The 23,100-nt window shown below is 40.8% G+C and overlaps 1 protein-coding gene across 2 annotated transcripts in view; it reads right to left on the bottom strand.

The window, feature by feature from the left end:
• The window catches only part of VWA8 (von Willebrand factor A domain containing 8), a 364,541-nt gene that overhangs the window by 37,204 nt on the left and 304,237 nt on the right, over window positions 1-23,100 (bottom strand). For both annotated transcript variants that reach the window (XM_061170620.1, XM_061170619.1), the window contains 3 exons: window positions 13,726-13,834; window positions 10,265-10,421; window positions 3,914-4,022 (listed from right to left, as the gene is read on the bottom strand). In XM_061170620.1, coding sequence (XP_061026603.1) covers window positions 3,914-4,022; window positions 10,265-10,421; window positions 13,726-13,834 — 375 coding nt within the window. The remainder of the gene's footprint in view (window positions 1-3,913; window positions 4,023-10,264; window positions 10,422-13,725; window positions 13,835-23,100) is intronic.

Raw genomic sequence — 23,100 nt, forward strand, 5'->3', positions numbered from 1 at the left:
AATCAAGACATTAACTAATACCAGATGAGGATCCTGTGTTGGCATTTGGATAATGATGCAAAATGTTTTAAGAGTATATGTGAAAGTTATACTTTTCACAGAGTTGTAGAGTTGGAAGACGATAACAGGCTTAAGAGATCACAGGGACCTAGGCTTTGGGCTCAGACACCTGCTATGCTAGCCACAGGGACCCAGGACAAGCTATGTCACCTTCCTAATCTTCAGTTCCCTCACTATAAAGTGGGAACAAAATATCTATATTTCATAAGATTGTGAGACTTGAGATAATTTATGTGGCTCAGTCTCTTTACCTATCGAATGTAGAAAATAATACTGACTGGTTATTGTAAGGACTAAATAGCACCATGAATGTAAAGTACCTGACTGGGTGCCTGGCCTGCAGTCCAGGTTGATGAATATTAGCAAGTGCAATGAGGGAAATGATGAAGCTAATTCTTCTGTAGAGGATGCTATATGCTAGGCACTGTTTTAAGGGGTTTATGTGTATCATCTTAATCTTTTTATTTTTAATCACAAATAAATTTAATTTTTCTTTTAAGGAAGAAGAAAAAATAAAAGAAGGAAACTGGAGGGCATGGCGGGGGTCCCACAATGCTGTCTCTGCTATGACTGCCCTTGAGCCTGTTATGGCACCATTGATATCCGCTCCTACAAGACAAATCATCCTAGTTAATCTTAATAACTGTCTTTTATCTGTTTTTCCCATTTTACAGAACCCAGGCTGTCTGGCTCCAGAGCTGGCATTATTAGCCACTAAGGATGATGATGATGATGATGGTGTTGATGATGATGGAAGAGATCTTGATGCTGCTGCTGATAACGTAAGGCGCCTAGCAGAATAACCGGCACATGGTAATTGCCCAATAAATGCTTGCTGTTATTAAAATGCTGGTGTTACTTGTAAACATTTCTAGAGATGGAAGTTCTATATCCATTTTAGGTACTCATTTAAGGATTAAATTACTTCTATTCCTTTTCTTATATCTTAAAGCTCTTCCTTGCTATTATTTAAGCCTGTTTTCTCTTTTTCAGATTTCCAGGGGAGAAGAGAACGAAAACTTCCCTGAGATAATTATTTACTCTATTTGAGGGTATTTAGAAAGTTATTAACCCTCATACCTTTACAGATTTTTTTTTTTTTTGGTGCCAAAAAAAAAAAAAAATCTTTTCCATCTATTTAGTCTTATCTGCTGCCTTTCTTTGAGTCCTTCACAATTTTCTTGCATTTCTCTCTTTGCAAGCTGGAAGCAAAACTAAACATGGTTTTCTGATACTGGTCTCATTGCTGTGGTGTTTCACTGAAGAGTCATTCCTTAATGTTAACCCTAATCCTAACCCAGGCTTAATTGGTGTCCTACTTTAAGAAGTCACAGCACTGGGCCTGACTTTTCTTCCTTTGGCTGATCTTGTAAACATAATATCATTTATCTTAAAGGGTTGATGTGAGGATTAAATGCATTGATGTTTGTAAACGTAATTAGCATGGTGCCCAGTGAATATCAATCAAGACATTAACTAATACCAGATGAGGATTTTGATTCCTTCAATTAAAAATGTATTCTTGTATCTCTTCCTAGTACTGTGAATCCTCCAATGGCCTGTTTGTCCACCGGGTCAAACCCAATGTTGTGTGCAAGCTCGCATGGCATCCAGGGCCAGATCACGATCTGGTCCTTACAACTGTGCCAGCCTTCTCCCTTGCCATTTGTCCCCCACCACGTACACGGTCTTCTCAGGCACACTGCGTAACGTGCTATTCTCTGAACTCACTGTGCTCTCTCATGCCTCTGTGCACTTGTATGTGCTGTGTCCTGTGTCTGGAATGCCCTCACTCCTCAACTACCTGGAAAATTCCTCAGCATCTTTTAAGAGTGAACTCAAGCATTGCATCCTCGGTGAAGCCTTTTCTCATTCATCCCATAGAATCATGCACATACTTCTCTACAGAACTTAGGAAACTGTTTGCTTGTCTTCTTAAAGTTCCTTCTTTGAGGGCAGGGACCGCATTTTCTTTTTCTTTTCTTTTTTTTAAATAAATTTTATTTATTTATTTATTTATGGCTGCGTTGGGTCTTTGTTGCTGCGTGCAGGCTCTCTCTGGTTGCGGCGAGCGGGGGCTACTCTTCGTTGCGGTGCGCAGGCTTCTCATTGCAGTGGCTTCTCTTGTTGTGGAGCGCGGGCTCTAGGTGCCTGGGCTTCAGTAGTTGTGGTGCACGGGCTTAGTTGCTCCGCGGCATGTGGGAATCTTCCCGGACCAGGGCTCGAACCCTTGTCCCCTGCATTGGCAGGCAGATTCTTAACCACTGCGCCACCAGGAAAGCCCTGCATTTTATTCTTCTATCCCATCAAGAACTTAAGAAATGAACGAATGACAGGACTATACTCACTCTTCAGTCTTAGTACCAGCACCATACCTCCCATTACCCTCATCTCCTGTGAACCACTCATTTTGGGTCTTATTTGCCTACTGTCTTGCCCTGGAGCTCAGAGCTCACCCAGAAGTTGCCCTCAGTGTTCAGGGAAATGAGTACTTTTTAAGTGAGTGACTATGGAAGAAAATCCAATCATTCAATGTTATGTTGTTCACATAATTTATATAAAATCTTATCCTGTTTTATCTTAAGTAACTGTATATGGATTTTTTTTTAAAGCAAACGACTTAAGTCTTACACTCCCTAGGTTTTGAAATTAGGCATCTAGTTAATCAATATAAAGACCTTTCTCCTTCCTTTCCCTTTGGAAGTGATGTAACTTTTCCTAATCTCCTGATGTAGTTTAGATCTATTTAGAAATGAGGCTTTCTCAGAGTTTGAGGTTGAAATGGTAGATTAAAAATGCATAATGAAAACGTCTTACCTCCAATAACTAGCAAATAATAAAACTTCCCCCAAAAGAACCAAAGAGGGAAAGGGCATAACTGAAGGCCATGGACTTCAAAGGAAAGGACAGAAGATTCCAGAGCAGAACGGAGAAGCACACCACAGCCTGGCTCCTAACCCTGCCCCTTCTCCCCTGGAATGTGGCTTCTCTCTCTCTTCAGGCAAAACAATCTTACATAATTTGTGATTTTTCAGAATACTTAACCCTTCCTTAATTATCTGTGAAAATTGGTCAGAACACAATCTTAAGTGTAAAATCTCCAAATAACAAATCTTTGCTTAAGAAATATTGAAGCATCTTATGCTTCTAATGGATTCGAAAGCAGTTTGTTCACTTAAATTTATCCTCTGAAATCTTATTAATAACGCTAAATGTCTTACTAGTCTCTGTTATCACAGATAATACAGACATGTTTTTTACAGACTCTGGCATGAGGTGTTTATCTTATAAATCAAATGCAAAAACAACTTAATATTTTAAAAAAAGAAATATTGAAGCATCTTAATATTTTTAGGGGCAATAGCAACATGAACTAGTTCTGAGACGACTAGCCTATGAAACTGCAAAGAGGCCGGCAATGTGGGGACCAGGGGAGGAGGGGTCAGGGTGCATAGGGGATGCACAGCTTGGATGATCCAAAATGTACTTGTCATTGCCTGGGAGAGTCATTCACAACAAAATGATTTGTAGGGAGAGAATTCTATTTGTGGATTTCTAGTAGAGATGGAACACTCATAGATCTAGATGAGGAGAATCAGGAAGTCTGATGCCTTTTAGGGTCACTGGTTAAATTACTGCTTCCTGGACAGGAGGAAAGGTGAGGTCAAATATTTTTACCTGACAAACTGAACTGAGAAAGCCATGGAGTGACCCACAGTTTTATGCAAACATTTTGGCATTGACTAATTTTTTTGGACTGGCTGATTAGGGTTCAGATAACTTTCTCCAATAGTTTTGGGGTGGGTCTAGTTTGGGGCCCAGATTATTTTCTTGGCCCATACATGTTGATTACCTGTAAATTATCCAGGATAATTCGGAGGGAGTGCACCTGCCGTCGAACAGCCCCTGAAAACCTTTCATAGGTTGCAGCATCATATTCACTCATTTGGATCTCCTTTAGCCTAAAATCAGAGGGCAAAAAAGACAACAGCTGAAAGCCTGTACCTTCCATTCATCTACTGCTAAGAACTGTAGCAAACTCCTCGGTAACTCAGGAGGCCTTTGAGGAAAAAAAGCAAGAAGTGATGTCTCCAGCTAACGTTTCAAAAGAGGAATGTGTGTGCAGTGATGTGCTAGGAAATGGTTAAGTAGCCCTATAGAGGAAAAAGCAGCCCTGATTTGTAGTGTTTGTTGATTTCTGTGGTGGTGGATGTTAAGCTATCAGTAGTGAGGCCCCTGAGCATTGAGTTAGAAAGAAATGTGCAGTTGGCTCACGTGAGCCAGTATGACTCAGCTCTGTAGCACACCGCTGCTGTATCCCAAACACGTGTTGTGATGCTGGCAGATGGTCAGTTCGTGTGGCAGATTCCTAGAGAGATCCTATGGGTTGCTTTTTAAGACCAAGGACATATATTTGGTTGATCATGATAACAGCTCAGGCCCAGAGAATGTAAATAAATGTGTTGCTATGTAAAATATAGGAGTTTTCTGAAATTGACTGTGTACTTTTAATAGGATAATTGTGTTTTAATATTATTGTGGCATTGAAATTCTGTCCTCCCAGGACAGTGCTCCTTTTTACTGTTTTTCATTCTTTGCTTCTGCCGCAGCCCTGCCAGCCCACTTGCAGTTTCCTCAACCCATTGTGTGCCCTTGTCCCTGAGCCCCTGCATGGGCTTCTCTCCCACCCAGAGTGCCTTTCCCTGGTTCTTTGCCTACTAACTTCCACGAACTCTTCAAGGCTCATATCAATGGTCACCTCCTCCAGGAAGCCTGCTCTGATCTTCAGATTTGTCTTCTGTGCTCTCGAATCACTTCATGCTTTTCTCTGTCAGAGCATTGCTACCTATGCTATAGTTGTCTGCTTCCTGTCTCCCCAGCTGGACTCTTTGCTCCTTTAGTCTTTCTCATCTTTATCTGCACGGTGCCTACCATGATCCCTAGCATAATAGATGCTCAAAATAAATTGATATGAGTGACTGAAATACAAATAAGACTCAATTATTTAAAATGCAGCATCTTAATCTAATTATAAGTAGAAGGTTTTACAGTGTTTTATCCATAATACACATTTCTACAAATTTCTATAAATGTAAAGGGTACTAATACTAGGACAGGGAATGATGAATGCATATCTCAAAAGCCTAACCACAACACGGTGTTCTAAGCTGCTCTGTGTGTGTGTGTGTGTGTGTGTGTGTGTGTGTGTGTGTGTGCATGTACACAATGTTGGAGGTATGGATCCTAGGTGTAGAGCTGAAACTCTTATCAGGAGTATAGTTTTATTGCCTTGGGCTGGAACAGAACCCCCAAATGCTCAATGAGGATAAATGGTCTCTATTCCTCCCTGTCTGGCCAAGCGCTAGGAAGAATCCATCCATCACAGGGCAGAGCACTAAAGGCTTATTAGAATCACATAATGTTAGGCTTAGACCACCATGAGGGCAGATATGCAATTCCTGCCCTACCACCTGGCTGGGTTAGCTAATGCCACCTCAGGTGTCAAGACCCGGCTCAAAGTTCACGTCCTATGAAGTCTGGCTCAATCCCTTCATGATCATTCTCTTTCACATATCTTCCACAGTTATCTGCTATGGAACCTATACACTTCATTGCTGTTAATACATATGTCTATTTTGCCCTATCATAGTGTTTTTCAAACTTTATTTTCCACAGCAGGAAATAAGCTTTATATTGAGATCCAGTAAACAAAAATGCATGTACACACACGTGTGTGTATACCTGAGCCAAAAATTTAATGAAAAATACCTTTACTACATGTGATGTACTCTCATTTTTTCTCTTCTAATCCTCTGGGGTAAGGAACATGTCTTATTTTTTCTTAGAATCTCCAGTACCAGCACAAACCCTGGCACCCAGTGACATTCAATAAATGCTGTTGGATAGCACTTTTGAAAACACTGGCTATCAAAAGGTAAATACCTGAAAGGTAAATAATATCTGAATGGTCGTTTCCTGAGGTGACAAGCCAAGGTGCCCTTCTAAATCTAATTTACTCTCTGCTCTGAAGGACGAAAAGGAATATGTGTATAGGACTTGACCTCCTAACAATGCCTCTTATGTTTAGTTTTGGCAATCTCTTAAACCTCTCTATAAATTTTCATTAGATTAAGATATGTCTCAAGTATCAAGCCTGACAGAAGCTGGGCACAATGACACTGCAGGACATGCTACCAACCCCTTCATACCTGGGAGGCTAATGTGCTCTCTCCCAAAGAAGGGAGATTAGTACTTTTCCAAAGAAGGGAGATTAGAAAAAAAATGTAGGCATAGCTTGTCCTTAGCAGGGAAAACACACACACACACACACGCACACACACACAAACACACACAGACACACACACATCAAGGAAGGAGCCAGGCAGTTAGTAAGTCAACTCAGGCAGACTGGTCATTGTAGAGAGATCAGAATTAACTCCAGTTATAGGGATACCTCTGGCACGATTGTGTTGCACCCAAAACACACCACATGCTGCTCTAATTATGAAGAGATCTGGAAATCATATTCCAAGCTGTGTCAGCTTTCACAAAAATCACCTACAAGGTGTTCAAAGCTGATAACATTCCGAAAGATGAGGACCGAAGCAGGGAGCAGTGAAAGAAAATAGGACATTTTAGCCTCTGTTTGAGACAAGACTCCCAGGGCTAATACTCTCAAACCCACAAAGTGAGCTGAAAATAGGTCTTTCTGCTGCTTTAACCCTGATCAAAACTTCAGGGCACAGCTGCTTCACATCTTAGTAATCTATGTGGACTGACTGCACTTTGTTGGCACAGTATATTCGTAAAGGGTATATTTATTGTTACGTAAGAGTCTGGGAATTTTAGTTCTCATTTTACTTTTTCGTATAGGTCAGACTTAAATACTATAATTTTTGGATCAGTTATGAGGAAAACAAACACAAGCTGAAATCTAGTGTGTAGGGCTGATTAGTTTTGCAAATGGTAGTGGGTACAATTTCCACAGTTGGTGTCCACCTTAAACGCTTTTCCAAGCATGTAAAAAGTACCTCGCCATCTATTTCATTCTTGTTTTATTGGTTTACTATTTCTGTTCTGCTTTATACATGTCTTACACTTGTCCACCTGTTACTCTTCCTGAGTTAAGCAATTCTTTCTTTCTTTCTTTCTTTCTTTATTAGCTGTGTTGGGTCTTCGTTTCTGTGCGAGGGCTTTCTCTAGTTGCGGCGAGCGGGGGCCACTCTTCACTGTGGTGCGCGGGCCTCTCACTATCGCGGCCTCTCTTGTTGCGGAGCACAGGCTCCAGACACGCAGGCTCAGTAGTTGTGGCTCACGGGCCCAGTTGCTCCGCAGCATGTGGGATCTTCCCAGACCAGGGCTCGAACCCGTGTCCCCTGCATTGGCAGGCAGACTCTCAACCACTGCACCACCAGGGAAGCCCTAAGCAATTCTTGATATGTAGGAACCAGTATCTAGCTGAAATCCAGATACAAATGAATGCTAAGTAAATATTATGTTGATAATATCAAGAACCCATCAGTAGAATTAGGCTCTTCGAGGCAATATGGTGGACCTCTAGGCTGATGGATAGGTCTGGCTGTCAGTCTGGCTTTAGCCAGTCTTTGAATTAAGGATGCAAGGGTGATACCATTACTTGTATGCACTTGTGTATTATTCATTCCACAAATATGTATGTGCTTGCCAGGCACCAGGTTCTGGGCGTAGGTACTGGGGATATACTAGAGGGCAAAATATCCTGCCCTCAATGAACTGGAAGTCAGTGGAGAAGAAATAAGCTATTCACACAAATAATAACACTATGGGAAAGAGTGATAAGAGCTATGGAGAAAAGGTACAGGGTGCTATAAAAGCACAAATGCAGGGACTTGACCTCATTCTGCATATACCTAAAACTGCAAAATAGCTTTAAAACTAAAGCATCCAAAACTATTGGATGACAGTGAAGAATGATTACTTTTTAAAGACATGATAACGGTTTTGTATTTTTATTTTTTTTAAGTAAAATATTTCAGAGACACACTCTGAAATATTTACAATGAAGAGACAGAAAATCTTGAATTAGCTTCAAAATAACCCAGGGATGGGGACTAGGAATGGAATCAGATTTTTCTTCCTGAGGTCGAGGGAACAGGTCCACAGGGTTCATTATACGTTACTCTCTACTTTTGTTTCTGTTTAAAAAGTTTCATAATAAAAAGTTTAAGAAAAATCTTTAGCAGTACTAAATTGAATACCCATCAAATAGGACTATTACTACACGAAAGTAGAAAGCAACATTTTCCTGTGTGTTTTCTGTCTTTCTCAGGGTCTCCATGTGCTTTTATTTCATCTTCTCCTTTCTCATCCCTTTGTCCATCTCCTCTGTATTTCAACCACCTTCCAGTATTCCTTCACGCGGACTTAGATTCTTCTCTGCAGCGCTTAGTAGAGGTCTCTGGTTTTCTCATTCCCTTCTCCACTTTTTCTCTTTCCTCCCTTATAGCCACTAAATTTAGTTGCCTTATTATTACAGATGCTCCTTACTTTCTTTCCCCTGTGGCACAATGGTCCTTAATAGAACCAGGTTCCTCACCCTTATCATGGAAATCAGAGAAGGGCTTGTGTACTTGTACCCAAGCGCTACTTACAGGTCCTTCTTTCTCCCTGTGAACTCCTCTATCCATTTGTCCGCTTACACAAAAGTTGAGACAGGACTTGTGAGGTTTTCCGCGTGGAAACAATAGGAACTCATCATTTGGGGAGGAAATGATGATGTGTATCTAATTATTTGGTTCTTTTCCTAAATAAATATTTATTGTTTATATGAATCATAGAGCCATATTTTAATTCTAACAAGACCTTGTATTATAGGATTCCTCCCATCCTTTTTTGAGAAGTTTAAACTGCTTTCATTCCTAACATAGTGATTTGTCTTCATAACCTCTCTGAGAGGAAGGGAGAGGGGAGTCACCATCAGAAGAACAAATTGACGCCCAGTGACGATAAATTAATTGTTTGAGGTCTCCAGGGAAGCCAGCAGAAGCGGGCTGGGAGTGACACTCTTATCTACCTGCTGAGTACATGAGGGTCCTAAGCCTTGCAGGCTTTCCTGAGGGTGTGGCAGGAGGGACCTGCATTTTTGTGTCCCCATTGTTCTGGACTGTTTACTTGCAGGATGTGTAAGCACAGCACGTAATGTAAAACCAGATGTCCTGCGTGGGAGGAATTTCGGAACTCATACCCTGGAGCGTGCTTTTCCTGAACTGCGCCCAGCTCCTTTCACTGAGCACAGCAGTATAAATCTGCCTCCCAGACCCCTGTCTATGCCCTCACTCCTGAAGGAGATCTTGCTGCTCCTTGGGTATTTTTCACTTTTAGCTGATGAACACATGTGGATGTCTAGTGAAAGCATCATGCGGATTCTTCTCATTTTTTAGATGGTTCCAATCAAAGTGGCTCCGGATGGTTCCAGCACATCTGAAAGCTACAGGCTGGTTGGCCTGGATTTCAAGGCCTCCACCCACTGACAGGGCCTCCACAGTCAACCTCCCTCCCCACCGCCCCCAGCTGGTGCCCTTTATTCTGCATAGGCGAGCTGGCTCTCTCTGCCATAGTCACTCTGCTCATCCTACACTGGCGCCTCTGGTCCCTTAGTTTTCCCTTCCTGGAATGTCCAAACACTGGCTGAGCTCAGGCCTCACCTCACATCAGCCCACGGACCTTACCCTTCTCTGCACTGCCGTACCACGGGACTTCAGCACTTAAGCAGGGGGTGTGTGAGTGTGGGTGTGTGAGTGTGAGTGTGTGTGTGTACACTAGTCCTGTCTCCACGTAAATCTACAAGATTCCTGAGGGCAGGAAGGGACCATCATGTAGCATTATCTGAATTCCCTATGTGGCCTGGGAATAGATGTGGATGGAATGATTTGACCTTTAGTTTCTCCGAAGAGAAGTATCTTTGGTTTTACTTTCTAACATGCTCAAGTCCTTCCTCTATAGGACCATATGTAATCAATACATTTAAAAGGGCCTGAGTAGAAAGGGTGGGAGATTATGTTCACTCAGCTGTCCCCACTGGGAGCGGGGTGGCTACGGATTTCAGTTTGTGGGTCCAAGTTGCTGCATGAGGAATAGAATCACACAAATCTGGGTCTACTTCAGGGTCCACTGACATTTCATAACAGTGGCCGACACTGCTCCGGATGCAATGGGGTCCACTCACCTCTGTTGAAACGCTCTCTGGCCCATCTCTCTTGCAGCTCTCTTCACCTCCTCAGGAACCGCATCTTTCTCAGCCTTAGAGACCTGGTACACTGTATGGCCTGCATCTAGCCGGTAAGGACCTCCTTTGCCGCCCAGACCTGCAGTGTCTCTCCCCCCTGGGAGGAAACCAGAAAGTCCAGGTGACTAGTCTGATCCAGATCACAAAACAGAAGTCAGATCATGGCTTTAAGGCAGTCCTGTGCAGTATATGAATTGTACTTCACTAGTAATTAAATATTCAAATGACTTTCTTCTGGAAACACAGGGCATCCCCCTATCAAGGACGCTTTCTTCTTCTCCATCCAGCCAATCCCACGCCGATTTCAAGGCTCAGTCCAAATTCCATGACCCCTCACCTGATGACTCTACCTCACAGGGATCAATACTCCTATGCACTATTTGTTATTCTTTAAAATTTATCTTTCTTTTCTTGTCACCTATAGTGTGAATGGGATTATATTTTACATAGCTTTGTAGCTCTGTACCTATAAGAGGCTTGAACATCATAAATACTTAGTATATATTTGTTAATTCAATGAACGACACTCCTCTTCCCTCACATGTAACCTCATTTTTCCTTAAAGTAAAAGAAAGATGACCAGGCTATCGATCCTGTTTCCTCTGTTTTGCAAATGATAAAAATAATGCACGGAGAGGTTAAGTCACCTACTCATGACCTCATATCAGTGGATGAGCCAAGATTAGAAGCCAATTATTATACTAACTTTGACTTTTAGCTTAGAATAATATACAACAGATAAACATTGCCAGCTTCAGGACAGCTTATAAATAAAAACCCAAGTTTACATGCTTGAAAATGTGCATTATGTAATATTGTATAACTTTTACGTAAAATTAAATGCCTAGAAGATTAGGTAGGTAATATTATAAGAAGTGGTGAGAACTTGGCTAACTAGAGAAGACTGGCCTTGTCTAAATACATTCAAATTCATATTATTTTAAAACACTGCATTGACCCCCAAAATACATACATTGGCTAGATTGGCTACATATTTGGCCCCTGGGCTACCAGTTTATTACCCCTGCTTTATAATGATTAAAATACTAGTAATCAGTTTCTTTTGTTCATTCACAAATAACTTGGGAACTTAGAAGAGAATCCAATATTGGAGGGGCAGCATAATATTGAATATTATATCATATTATAGTACAGTATAGTATAGATTAGTATAGTATACTAGTATTATATAGTACAGTATTCTATAGTTAAGTCAGACTGCCTGAGTTTGAATCCTGGTTCCAGTGCACTAGTCATGTGTCCTTGACGGAAGTTCCTTAACTTCTCTGTAGCTCAGTCTCATCACCTGTAAAATGGGGATACTAATATTATTTACTTCATGGGATTGTCAGGAGGCTAAAATGCTCAGAACAGTATATGGCACAAAATAAGAGCTCTATAAGTGACTGCTCTTACTATTATTTACACAACTCCCAGTCACATAGAATGAGGTCATTTCTAAGTTTCATAAAGTGGAAAATTTGAAAGTTTTTAGGCTTTGGTTAAATTATGCTACATTTTTCTTTTCTCCCTTGAAGCCTTAAGTGGTGTAATAAGTTAAAAGCAAGAACTCTGCATACTCTGCTTCTCTTATCAAAGTCCAGGTAGGTCATTTCCTTTTGGGAAATACCATGAGAACAGCCTATTAATTATAGTATATTTATCCTTTGATTCCAGCACATCTTATTTCATTTTTATTTAGAAATGGCTGGTGGAAAATTCCGTCTTGGATGTGTGTGATTCCTGGCTGTCACTTGTGGACGGCCTGTAGGCGGAGGGGACTGGTAATTGGACACTGATGATGAGATACAAGTCAGATTTCTGGGACCTGACTCCCTTCCTCCTGGAGGTATCGGTGGGTCATGAATTAGAGCTTAAAAGTTCAAGGGCGCTGAGAGGACATCGTTTTTGGTGAAACGAGGAAAGGACCCACAACCGTTTATAGAGGCTGGTGTGAGTGACGGACAGCATGGGAAAGCACGGTCCCTTGGCAAAGTCATACGGGGGTGGAGAGGGCGTGAGGACAGAGTTCTTCACGTCCTCCACTTCCAAGAGCCTTTAATTTGAACTTCTTAAATGAAAATGCTTGCCAGAGAGTCCAGACTTCAAGGTATAACCTTGAAGCTAACCTTGAACATCCTAAATCTGTTAAGATAAGGGGGAGAGAGGCAATGGACGGGTTCTGATGACGAAGAAGGAATCAAATGAGTTGTTGGGTCAGAGCTCAGTTCAATATAGAGAATTCTGAGGGAAGAGAGTGACAAAGAGAAAAAAAATTTGCAGCAAAAGAGCCTTGATAAATTGAAAAATAAAGGCTGGGGGAAGCAAAAGCAGGGTCTTCAGCCTGGACAGATATGTGAGCTAGTAGACACAAGCTGAATAACAAGCGAGAACGTCCGCTCCAGAGGAACCCAGTGCTGGGAAACCTGCATCTGGCCAGCTCGTCCCACAATGCATTCCACATGGATTAAATCTTGCTGGCTTGACACTAACTTCCAGATCAAAGGACATTTCTCAAAATATCCTTTCTTTCAAGCTGATGCTTGATGAATAAACAGAGCAGGCAAGGAGTCCACAGGCCGATTTGATAGCACATTGTCCGAACACAGAAACCCATTTCCTCCCGAGGCTGTCAAGGCCAAGAGGCACAGACCAACCTCAGGGAAGGCGAAGAACAGAGCTCATGCCAGCACTGCTCATGGCCGTGATAAGATCAGACAGTGCACACACAGTCTGGCCCTATTCCTGCGGCTCTGCAGATGTGTCTGCTCCAGCTGCCGCAGAGGAAAGAGGAAGGCAGCAGCTGTGGGAACAATGCTCTTGTCAGGCAGCCAAGAGGAAGGAGTGGACCCCAGTCATCGGTTCAGACCACAACCACCCCTCTTATCTCAAAACCCTGCATCCTCAACATGCTCACTTCTGAGATGTGGAGGACCAGGACCATTTCTTTTCAACGTCAGCTGGTCAAGAAAGAATTTTCTGTCGATTTCTGGCATGATTCCCAAGGGCATGGAATTTAAAAGAGGGGATTAACACTTTTAATGAGTACATTCTTCATGCCAGGTCTTGAGCTCAGCGCTTTACAATCATAATCTCATTGAATCCTCATCGCAAGCTTGTGAGGCAGTTAATATTATGCCCCTTTTATGGATGAAGCAACCCTGGGAGGACCAGAACGGTCTTAGGTCAGAGGGTAGCAGAGTCTGCGGGACTCCAAATGCCAGGGTTTTTCCTTGTCTTGATATCATGCTGGGACAGAGGGCAAAGGCACACTCCAGCCGACTAACGGGGGAGACAGAGAAGGCAGGCTGATTCCTGAGCCTTCTTGGGGCTGCTGTGATGTCCACACGGGCTTGCGAAGTCTCTGGAAGCCTGACCCAGGAGAATGCCGTGCTACGAACCTGTGCCACCAGCCCAAGTATTGCCGCCCACGTGCGGCATGTTGTCTGGGTCCTCCTTGCCGTGTTTGGGGGAACTCACATCTTCACCGCCCTCTCTGTTGATTGTTATCTAAAAATGAAGGAATAAGACATTATCATTCTCCGTGACCAACACCAGGAGCTGCAGGACAGAAAGAAGAATTGTTTCCCCTAGAGTCCTTAAGGTGTTGCGTAACCTCAGGCCACAGGCCACAACAGATGCTGTTAGTGTCTGGCAAAAATTTCACCGGATTTTACATCCATTTAGTTGGGAAGGAGACAAATTTAATTTTAAAAAATATTCTTTAAAGAAAAGGTGCTGGACTGGGTTACAGCTTCAGAATTCTAGCGCAGAGTATGCCTTGAGCATTTACATAAAGAACAAGACCCACCAGAAGCAGGGGAAATGGATCTCACCAGAGACTGACTGAGAGAGCTCTCAATGGTTTAAAAGGATCACTGCCCAGCTGGTCCAGCCGAGTCACAGCAGATATACATTTACCTATTTAATTTTCCAAGAAATCCCATTCCTCAGAGAAATGCCACTTTATATAAAATATGTGGAAAAGGAAAACAGAAAATGTATCTGTGTGTGCTTCAGTGATATACGTTATACACACAGACACTGAAAACTGCTTATTTATTTCCTGGACCCACTCGAATTTTATTATGGTATTTATAGCTCTCCTAGTTCATCTCGATTTTGAAACTGGATTTACTATTCCTGCAAATCAAACAGAATAAGCAGCACTAGCTTTCCTCTTAGAGAGCCTGTGGCTCATTCATTGGTCCTTAATTTAATTCGGCACAGATTCACCAAAAGGACTGATAACCACGCAGGAATTCCATCCTAGCAGTCAGCTCAGTAGATATTACTCCACAATGAAAAGAACTTGAAGCAGTCACATCCACGTACCCTATGAGCCTGCTCCCAAATAGAATGATTTTCAAGGCAGAACCAGATCAAACATTTATTTATTTGTTCAAATAACACTTAACGGGAAATGTATTGGCAAGACTTCATTTGAACTACCATGGGGCCAACAAAAGCCATGGAGGATTGGTCACTGCCCTCAGATTGCCTACAGTGGAGCAGGAGAGCTTGCAAATAGACCCGTAGCATGATGCCAGGTCAGTCTTGAGAGCTGACCCCAATCCTTGTTAGTAAGTGGACTTTTCATTCTGGATGTTAGGATTAATGAAGATAGGTAGATAATTTAAGGCCTTTGCAAATAAAATGGCTATTAAGAATGAATTCAACTTAACTTCCATTGTCTTATGTCCGGACTAGTTCATTTCAAATGTTATGACATCATAAAGAGATTTTAATTAACCAGATCTTTCTACCCTTAGCTTTGGCATCATTAACAAGAGTTTTTGCCATAACTTCAGCATACTTTAAAATTTCACAGCTAGGACATGACAACTGATATGAATTCCACACATATAATCATGCTCGAAAAAATGGGTGAAAATAATTTTTTTCTTCTTTTTTAAAATTAAACTATGCAGAATAGCTAGCAACATTTAGAGAACAAATAAGCATTTAAAATACTGTCCCCCAAACTTGCCACCACTTTCCAGCTTTTCTAGAGGCAGTGTAAGAGATTATCAGTAAATTAAAATATGTACACTAACTATGAGAATTCTAGACCAGCGCTAACCAAGAACATTTTCTGTGTTGATAGAAATACATATACCTGAGGTGTCTAACATGGTAGCTTTTAGCCCAATGTGACTATTGAGTACTCGAGGACGTGATTTTTAAGTTTTATTTAATTAACTAAAATTTAAGTTTAAATTACATGTAGTCAGCGGATATCTCATCAGACAGCACAGCACAAGGACAAGCTTGCCTCAGCCCGGGAGATAATGTTTGGTTATCTTAGCAGTATCTTATAGATGTTTTCCATGAGAAATGAAAAAAACAAGAAACATTTCAAAATTACGATAGAGTTTTATTCTGTTGTCATTTTAAGAAATCTATATAAAAGTTATGACTCCAGCCTAACTGATTTTTTTTTAAACAAACATAATGGAACTTACATATGGAAATACGTTTATTATAATAAGATGGTAAGCTTATTTTTCATACATAAAGACACATTTATTACAATAATGCTGCTCAAAACACTTCTGGACTGTTTCTGGAAGGATCTGCAGAATCCACAGCAGATTCTATTTGAATATCTTTAATGGTGTCCATTTTGTATTCTTTAAAAATAGATTTGATTTTTAATAAATAGCTAAAGGATACTTGGAGCCGATTTCTGGTACGAACTATTTGCTAATTTGCTTTGTACCGTTTGGAAAGTCAATTAACTTCTCTGGGCCTCAGCCTTCTCATCAGAAACTAAGTGGGTTCAACTAAATAATTTCTTCCATTCTACCTAACACTGACATGCTCTAGCTGGTTCAACGATTCAAAATGTGGTAAATAAGGGATGTTAGTCAAAACCAGGCACAATTATACAATAATGAGACTAGTTTGCTTTATAAGAGTTGTGATACTTCTACAGGCCAATTCTTTTTTTTTTTTTTTAATTTATTTATTTTATTTATTTATTTTTGGCTGCACTGGGTCTTCGTTGCTGCGCGGGCTTCTCATTGCGGTGGCTTCTGTTGTTGCGGAGCACAGGCTCTAGGTGTGCGGGCTTCAGTAGTTGTGGCACCCGGGCTCAGTAGTTGTGGCTCGCGGACTCTAGAGCGCAGGCTCAGTAGTTGTGGCACACGGGCTTAGTTGCTCCGTGGCATGTGGGATCTTCCCAGACCAGGGATCGAACCCGTGTCCCCTGCATTGGCAGGCGGATTCTTAACCACTGCGTCACCAGGGAAGTCCCTACAGGCCAATTCTTAAAGATGAAGTTCCAAAAATGGTCTGGGCAATGACAGCATTATTAGAATAACTGTTCTGAACACCCTTCCTCACTTTAGGGTATGTGTGTGTGTATACTATTTATTAAAAATAAATAAAAGAATGGATAAACAACAAGGTCCTACTGTATAGCACAAAGAACTATATTGAATATCCTGAGATAAACCATAATGGAAAAGAATATAAAAAAGAATGTATATATATGTATAAATGAGACACTTTGCTATACAGCAGAAATTAACACATTGTAAATCAACTATACTTCAATAAAAACAAATAAATAAATGAATAAACAAATAAATAAATGAATAAATAAATAAAAGAACCTCAGAAGAGGTATAGAAAGCAAAGTCCTATGTGTCTAGTAACTTTACTTTCATCAAAAATCAATCTCCTTCAGACATTCCACGACAATTCAGTTATTCTGCTGTAAGAGAATAGCCTTTTAAGAAGTACTAAAAATGACGGCACAGGGCAAAAGAAAAAGCCTGTCAAATGGCCCCCCTCAGCTACCTCCAAAATCACACTCTTAAGATTGCAAAGACACCTCTAATGGGCCTTCAGGGAGGCAGAAAATGTGCTATGAACTTTCTGGGCAGAAAGGAACTGGTGTGATTTTTGCCACCTGTGTGTCTTCCAGGCCATCTGCTGGGGAATGGCGTGGCTCACAACAGGTCAGCCCCACACCAACCCTGAATGGGAGTCTAGGGATGTTTCAAATTTGACAAATGCTTGACTAAAACAATCATCAGCCCAAACCTGATTTATTCCAGAGAAACACAAACCATAAAATTCCAAGGATACTTACTTAAAAGCGAGGCATTTGGGGAGTTTATCTAATTGTGTCATTTTATGAATGCCATTATACTCACACGAGTCTATTTCTCTAGGTGGATGGGAGGAACTCACCTGACAAGCGGTTTCCAAAGCAGTTTAGGGTGTCTCTTACGTGAATTGACAATGATTCATAAAAGTTACAAGGCAGGAAGTCTAGGACAGTCCAACGCAGGACAGAAACTGGAACAGATACTAGGGAAGGCCTATTATTTGAGGAAGCTTGTTTCCTAGGGACAGAGGATGCTATAGAGCCCCTGGCCATTCAGAAAGTTGATAAGCTGCTGAATTCTTTGAAGGATGTGTTGCGAAGGACTCGGAATGCATTTCCTTCAAGGGTTGGTTTCATCTAGAAAGAGCTCAAGTGAGTCAATCCAGTTACTGAAATAGACCCTACTGTATTCACTTAAATGGATCAAAATTTTTCCCAAACCACAAAGTACTGTGGACCCTTAAAACTGTTGATGCAAATGGATGCACACACTAAGGCCTTTGACGTGTTTCTCACAGCTGGCACAACCTACTTCCTTTTAGATAAGCGTGCTATAATCATAAGAACTGTTATCCTCTTTCAGATGAATCAAAATGGAAAAAACATGGAGCTTGTAAATTATAACTCATAAAAATGTCCCAGAGTAAAGCAACCCAAAGCCAGAGTAGGGAAAGGGACATGACTCACGAAAGCCCTGTAATTCTAGGCAAGGCCCATATATTTCAGGCTCCTCCTCAAACTCATGATTTTTAAAAACCATCAGTAAAATGACATAAATAGCCAGAATACAATCTTGGAGGGAAAGTTAGTTCTTGGAGGACTGACTGGACAACACAGCTTATTCTTATTTTCCAACTGGAGACTAGGTGTGGCACAGCGGATGGTTCCAGCTGCCTCCCCAATGCCCACTCCCTCTTTCTCCTTTTTAAACAGAAGTCAGATGCACCACCGGAAGCCCGGCCATCCCATTCCCCTCTGCCAGTGAGTGGTCTAGGGGAAGGTAGGCGACCCGAGACGTAAGAAAATCAGGAGGTTTCTGGGAAAGATCTTCCTCTCAGGTCAAGAACTCTTTCATTGCCCTGGATGGACCGCCCTCCCCTCCCCTGCAACATACATGCGCTTGCTGCCTTGGCACACGGAGTGAGAATGTGATGCTTAGTGCTGTGGTCTCCATCTGGTGACCATGTGGCAATGAGAAGAAGGTGGCAGAGGGGAGGATGGAGGAGGCTATGTCCCTGATGACACCGCTGAGCTGCTGAGCCAGCCATGGAGTCACTTGCTTCTGGTCTTCTACATCAGCAAATAAGACATGTCCTTAGTTTAAGGTACTGTGAGTTGGGTTTTCTGCTCCTTGGGGTCTACTGCATGCAAACTAATTGATTCATTCATCACAGGATGAATGAGAGGCAGCAGGGCAGAAGCCACGGTCTTGATCTTTGGAGGATGTCCTATTTCCAGAAGATGTGCTTTAAATTTTCTGACATCGAAAATTGCCATAATAATATCAGTACAGTTGCCTACAGTTTGATGATTAGCAGGCAATTCAATGCATTCGCTCACTCATTTTCTTATTCAAACATTTCTGTGTATGTTTATGGCACATTTACTACTCCCTGAGATAATGGAGATAACATGAAACAGGATCTTTGCTTCCAGGAGGATGTTTTATAAAGTGGAGCAAAGTCACAGCACAGGGTAATACAGACCATAATAAGGTACTGGATACATCTGCCTAAAAGATTATTGTCTGAGGTTATTCTTATTCTATGATAGAAAGTTAGAAATTTCTATCATAGATACAATGAAAGTCACATTAACATGTCCCTAGGAATGATGGTCTTTCAAATGAAGACAGCTTGTTAAAAAAAAACCTTACCCAGTTTTCATAAACAACGTGCAGCTTCTACAATAATAACGCATGACAAAAATACCATTGTCCATAGGCAGTTTCTATGTGTCCCAATTTCAATCTCTGGCAAAGCCATCAAGTATATAATTTATCTCCAGTTTTTCCCTGGCCGGTGGCAACATTTGCTTTCAAATATTCAATGACTTCCTGCCCTCTTTAATCCCTCCTAGTTCTTTTTTTTTTTTTTTTTTTTAAACATCTTTATTGAAGTATAATTGCTTTACAATGGTGTGCTAGCTTCTGCTTTACAACAAAGTGAATCAGTTACACATATACGTATGTTGCCATATCTCTTCCCTCTTGCATCTCCCTCCCTCCCACCCTCCCTATCCCACCCCTCTAGGTGGTCACAAAGCACCGAGCTGATCTCCCTGTGCTATGCGGCTGCTTCCCACTAGTTATCTATTTTACATTTGGTAGTGTATATATGTCCATGACACTCTCTCACCCTGTCACATCTCACCCCTCCCCTTCCCCATATCCTCAAGTCCATTCTCTAGTAGGTCTGTGTCTTTATTCCCATCTTGCCACTAGGTTCTTCATGACCTCTTTTTTTTTTTTTTTTTTTTTCCCTTAGATTCCATATATATGTGTTAGCATACTGTATTTGTTTTTCTCTTTCTGACTTACTTCACTCTGTATGACAGACTCTAACTCCATCCACCTCATTACAAACACCTCCATTTCATTTCTTTTTATGGCTGAGTAATATTCCATTGTATATATGTGCCACATCTTCTTTATCCATTCATCCGATGATGGACACCTAGGTTGCTTCCATGTCCTGGCTATTGTAAACAGAGCTGCAATGAATATTTTGGTACATGACTCTTTCTGAATTATGGTTTTCTCAGGGTATATGCCCAGTAGTGGGATTGCTGGGTCATATGGTAGTTCTATTTGTAGTTTTTTAAGGAACCTCCATACTGTTCTCCATAGTGGCTGTATCAATTTACATTCCCACCAACAGTGCAAGAGTGTTCCCTTTTCTCCACACCCTCTCCAGCATTTATTGTTTCTAGATTTTTTGATGATGGCCATTCTGACCGGTGTGAGATGATACCTCATTGTAGTTTTGATTTGCATTTCTCTAATGATTAATGATGTTGAGCATTCTTTCATGTGTCTGTTGGCAATCTGTATCTCTTCTTTGGAGAAATGTCTATTTAGGTCTTCTGCCCATTTTTGGATTGGGTTGTTTGTTTTTTTGTTATTGAGCTGCATGAGCTGCTTGTAAATCTTGGAGATTAATCCTTTGTCCGTTGCTTCATTTGCAAATATTTTCTCCCATTCTGAGGGTTGTCTTTTGGTCTTGTTTATGGTTTCCTTTGCTGTGCAAAAGCTTTTAAGTTTCATTAGGTCCCATTTGTTTATTTGTGTTTTTATTTCCATTTCTCTAGGACCTGGGTCAAAAAGGATCTTGCTGTGACTTATGTCATACAGTGTTCTGCCTATGTTTTCCTCTAAGAGTTTGATAGTGTCTGGCCTTACACTTAGGTCTTTAATCCATTTTGAGTTTATTTTTGTGTATGGTGTTAGGGAGTGTTCTAATTTCATACTTTTACATGTACCTGTCCAATTTTCCCAGCACCACTTATTAAAGAGGCTGTCTTTTCTCCACTGTATATGCTTGCCTCCTTTATCAAAGATAAGGTGACCATATGTGTGTGGGCTTATCTCTGGGCTTTCTATCCTGTTCCATTGATCTATATTTCTGTTTTTGTGCCAGTACCAAACTGTCTTGATTACTGTAGCTTTGTAATATAGTCTGAAGTCAGGGAGCCTGATTCCTCCAGCTCTGTTTTTCTTTCTCAAGATTGCTTTGGCTATTCGGGGTCTTTTGTGTTTCCATACAAATTGTGAAATTTTTTGTTCTAGTTCTGTGAAAAATGCCAGTGGTAGTTTGATAGGGATTGCATTGAATCTGTAGATTGCTTTGGGTAGCAGAGTCATTTTCACAATGTTTATTCTTCCAATCCAAGAACATGGTATATCTCTCCATCTATTTGTATCATCTTTAATTTCTTTCATCAGTGTCCTATAATTTTCTGCATACAGGTCTTTTGTCTCCTTAGGTAGGTTTATTCCTAGGTATTTTATTCTTTTTGTTGCAATGGTAAACGGGAGTGTTTTCTTAATTTCACTTTCAGATTTTTCATCATTAGTATACAGGAATGCAAGAGATTTCTGTGCATTAATTTTGTATCCTGCTACTTTACCAAATTCATTGATTAGCTCTAGTAGTTTTCTGGTAGCATCTTTTGGATTCTCTATGTATAGTATCATGTCATCTGCAAACAGTGACAGCTTTACTTCTTCTTTTCCGATTTGGATTCCTTTTATTTCTTTTTCGTCTCTGATTGCTGTGGCTAACACTTCCAAAACTATGTTGAATAATAGTGGTGAGAGTGGGCAACCTTGTCTTGTTCCTGATCTTAGTGGAAATGGTTTCAGTTTTTCACCATTGAGGACAATGTTGGCTGTGGGTTTGTCATATACGGCCTTTATTATGTTGAGGAAAGTTCCCTCTACGCCTACTTTCTGCAGGACTTTTATCATAAATGGGTGTTGAATTTTGTCGAAAGCTTTCTCTGCATCTATTGAGATGATCATATGGTTTTTCTCCTTCAATTTGTTAATATGATGTATCACGTTGATTGATTTGCGTATATTGAAGAATCCTTGCATTCCTGGAATAAACCCCACTTGATCATGGTGTATGATCCTTTTAATGTGCTGTTGGATTCTGTTTGCTAGTATTTTGTTGAGGATTTTTGCATCTATGTTCATCAGTGATATTGGCCTGTAGTTTTCTTTCTTTGTGACATCTTTGCCTGGTTTTGGTATCAGGGTGATGGTGGCCTCGTAGAATGAGTTGGGGAGTGTTCCTCCCTCTGCAATATTTTGGAAGAGTTTGAGAAGGATAGGTGTTAGCTCTTCTCTAAATGTTTGATAGAATTCGCCTGTGAAGCCATCTGGTCCTGGGCTTTTGTGTGTTGGAAGATTTTTAATCACAGTTTCAATTTCAGTGCTTGTGATTGGTCTGTTCATATTTTCTATTTCTTCCTGGTTCAGTCTCGGCAGGTTGTGCATTTCTAAGAATCTGTCCATTTCTTCCAGGTTGTCCATTTTATTAGCATAGAGTTGCTTGTAGTAATCTCTTATGATCGTTTGTATTTCTGCAGTGTCAGTGGTTACTTCTCCTTTTTCATTTCTAATTCTATTAATTTGAGTCTTCTCCTTTTTTTCTCTTGATGAGTCTGGCTAATGGTTTATCAATTTTGTTTATCTTCTCAAAGAACCAGCTTTTAGTTTCATTGATTTTTGCTATTGTTTCCTTCATTTCTTTTTCATTTATTTCTGATCTGATCTTTATGATTTCTTTCCTTCTGCTAGCTTTGGGGTTTTTTTGTTCTTCTTTCTCTAATTGCTTTAGGTGCAAGGTTAGGTTGTTTATTCGAGATGTTTCCTGTTTCTTGATGTAGGCTTGTATTGCTATAAACTTCCCTCTTAGAACTGCTTTTGCTGCATCCCATAGGTTTTGGATCGTCGTGTCTCCATTGTCATTTGTTTCTAGGTATTTTTTGATTTCCCCTTTGATTTCTTCAGTGATCACTTCGTTATTAAGTAGTGTATTGTGTAGCCTCCATGTGTTTGTATTTTTTACAGATCTTTTCCTGTAATTGATATCTAGTCTCATAGCATTGTGGTCGGAAAAGATACTTGATACGATTTCAATTTTTTTAA

The sequence above is a fragment of the Eubalaena glacialis genome, chromosome 16 (assembly GCF_028564815.1).
Source record: "Eubalaena glacialis isolate mEubGla1 chromosome 16, mEubGla1.1.hap2.+ XY, whole genome shotgun sequence".
Classification (NCBI taxonomy): Eukaryota; Metazoa; Chordata; class Mammalia; order Artiodactyla; family Balaenidae; genus Eubalaena; species Eubalaena glacialis.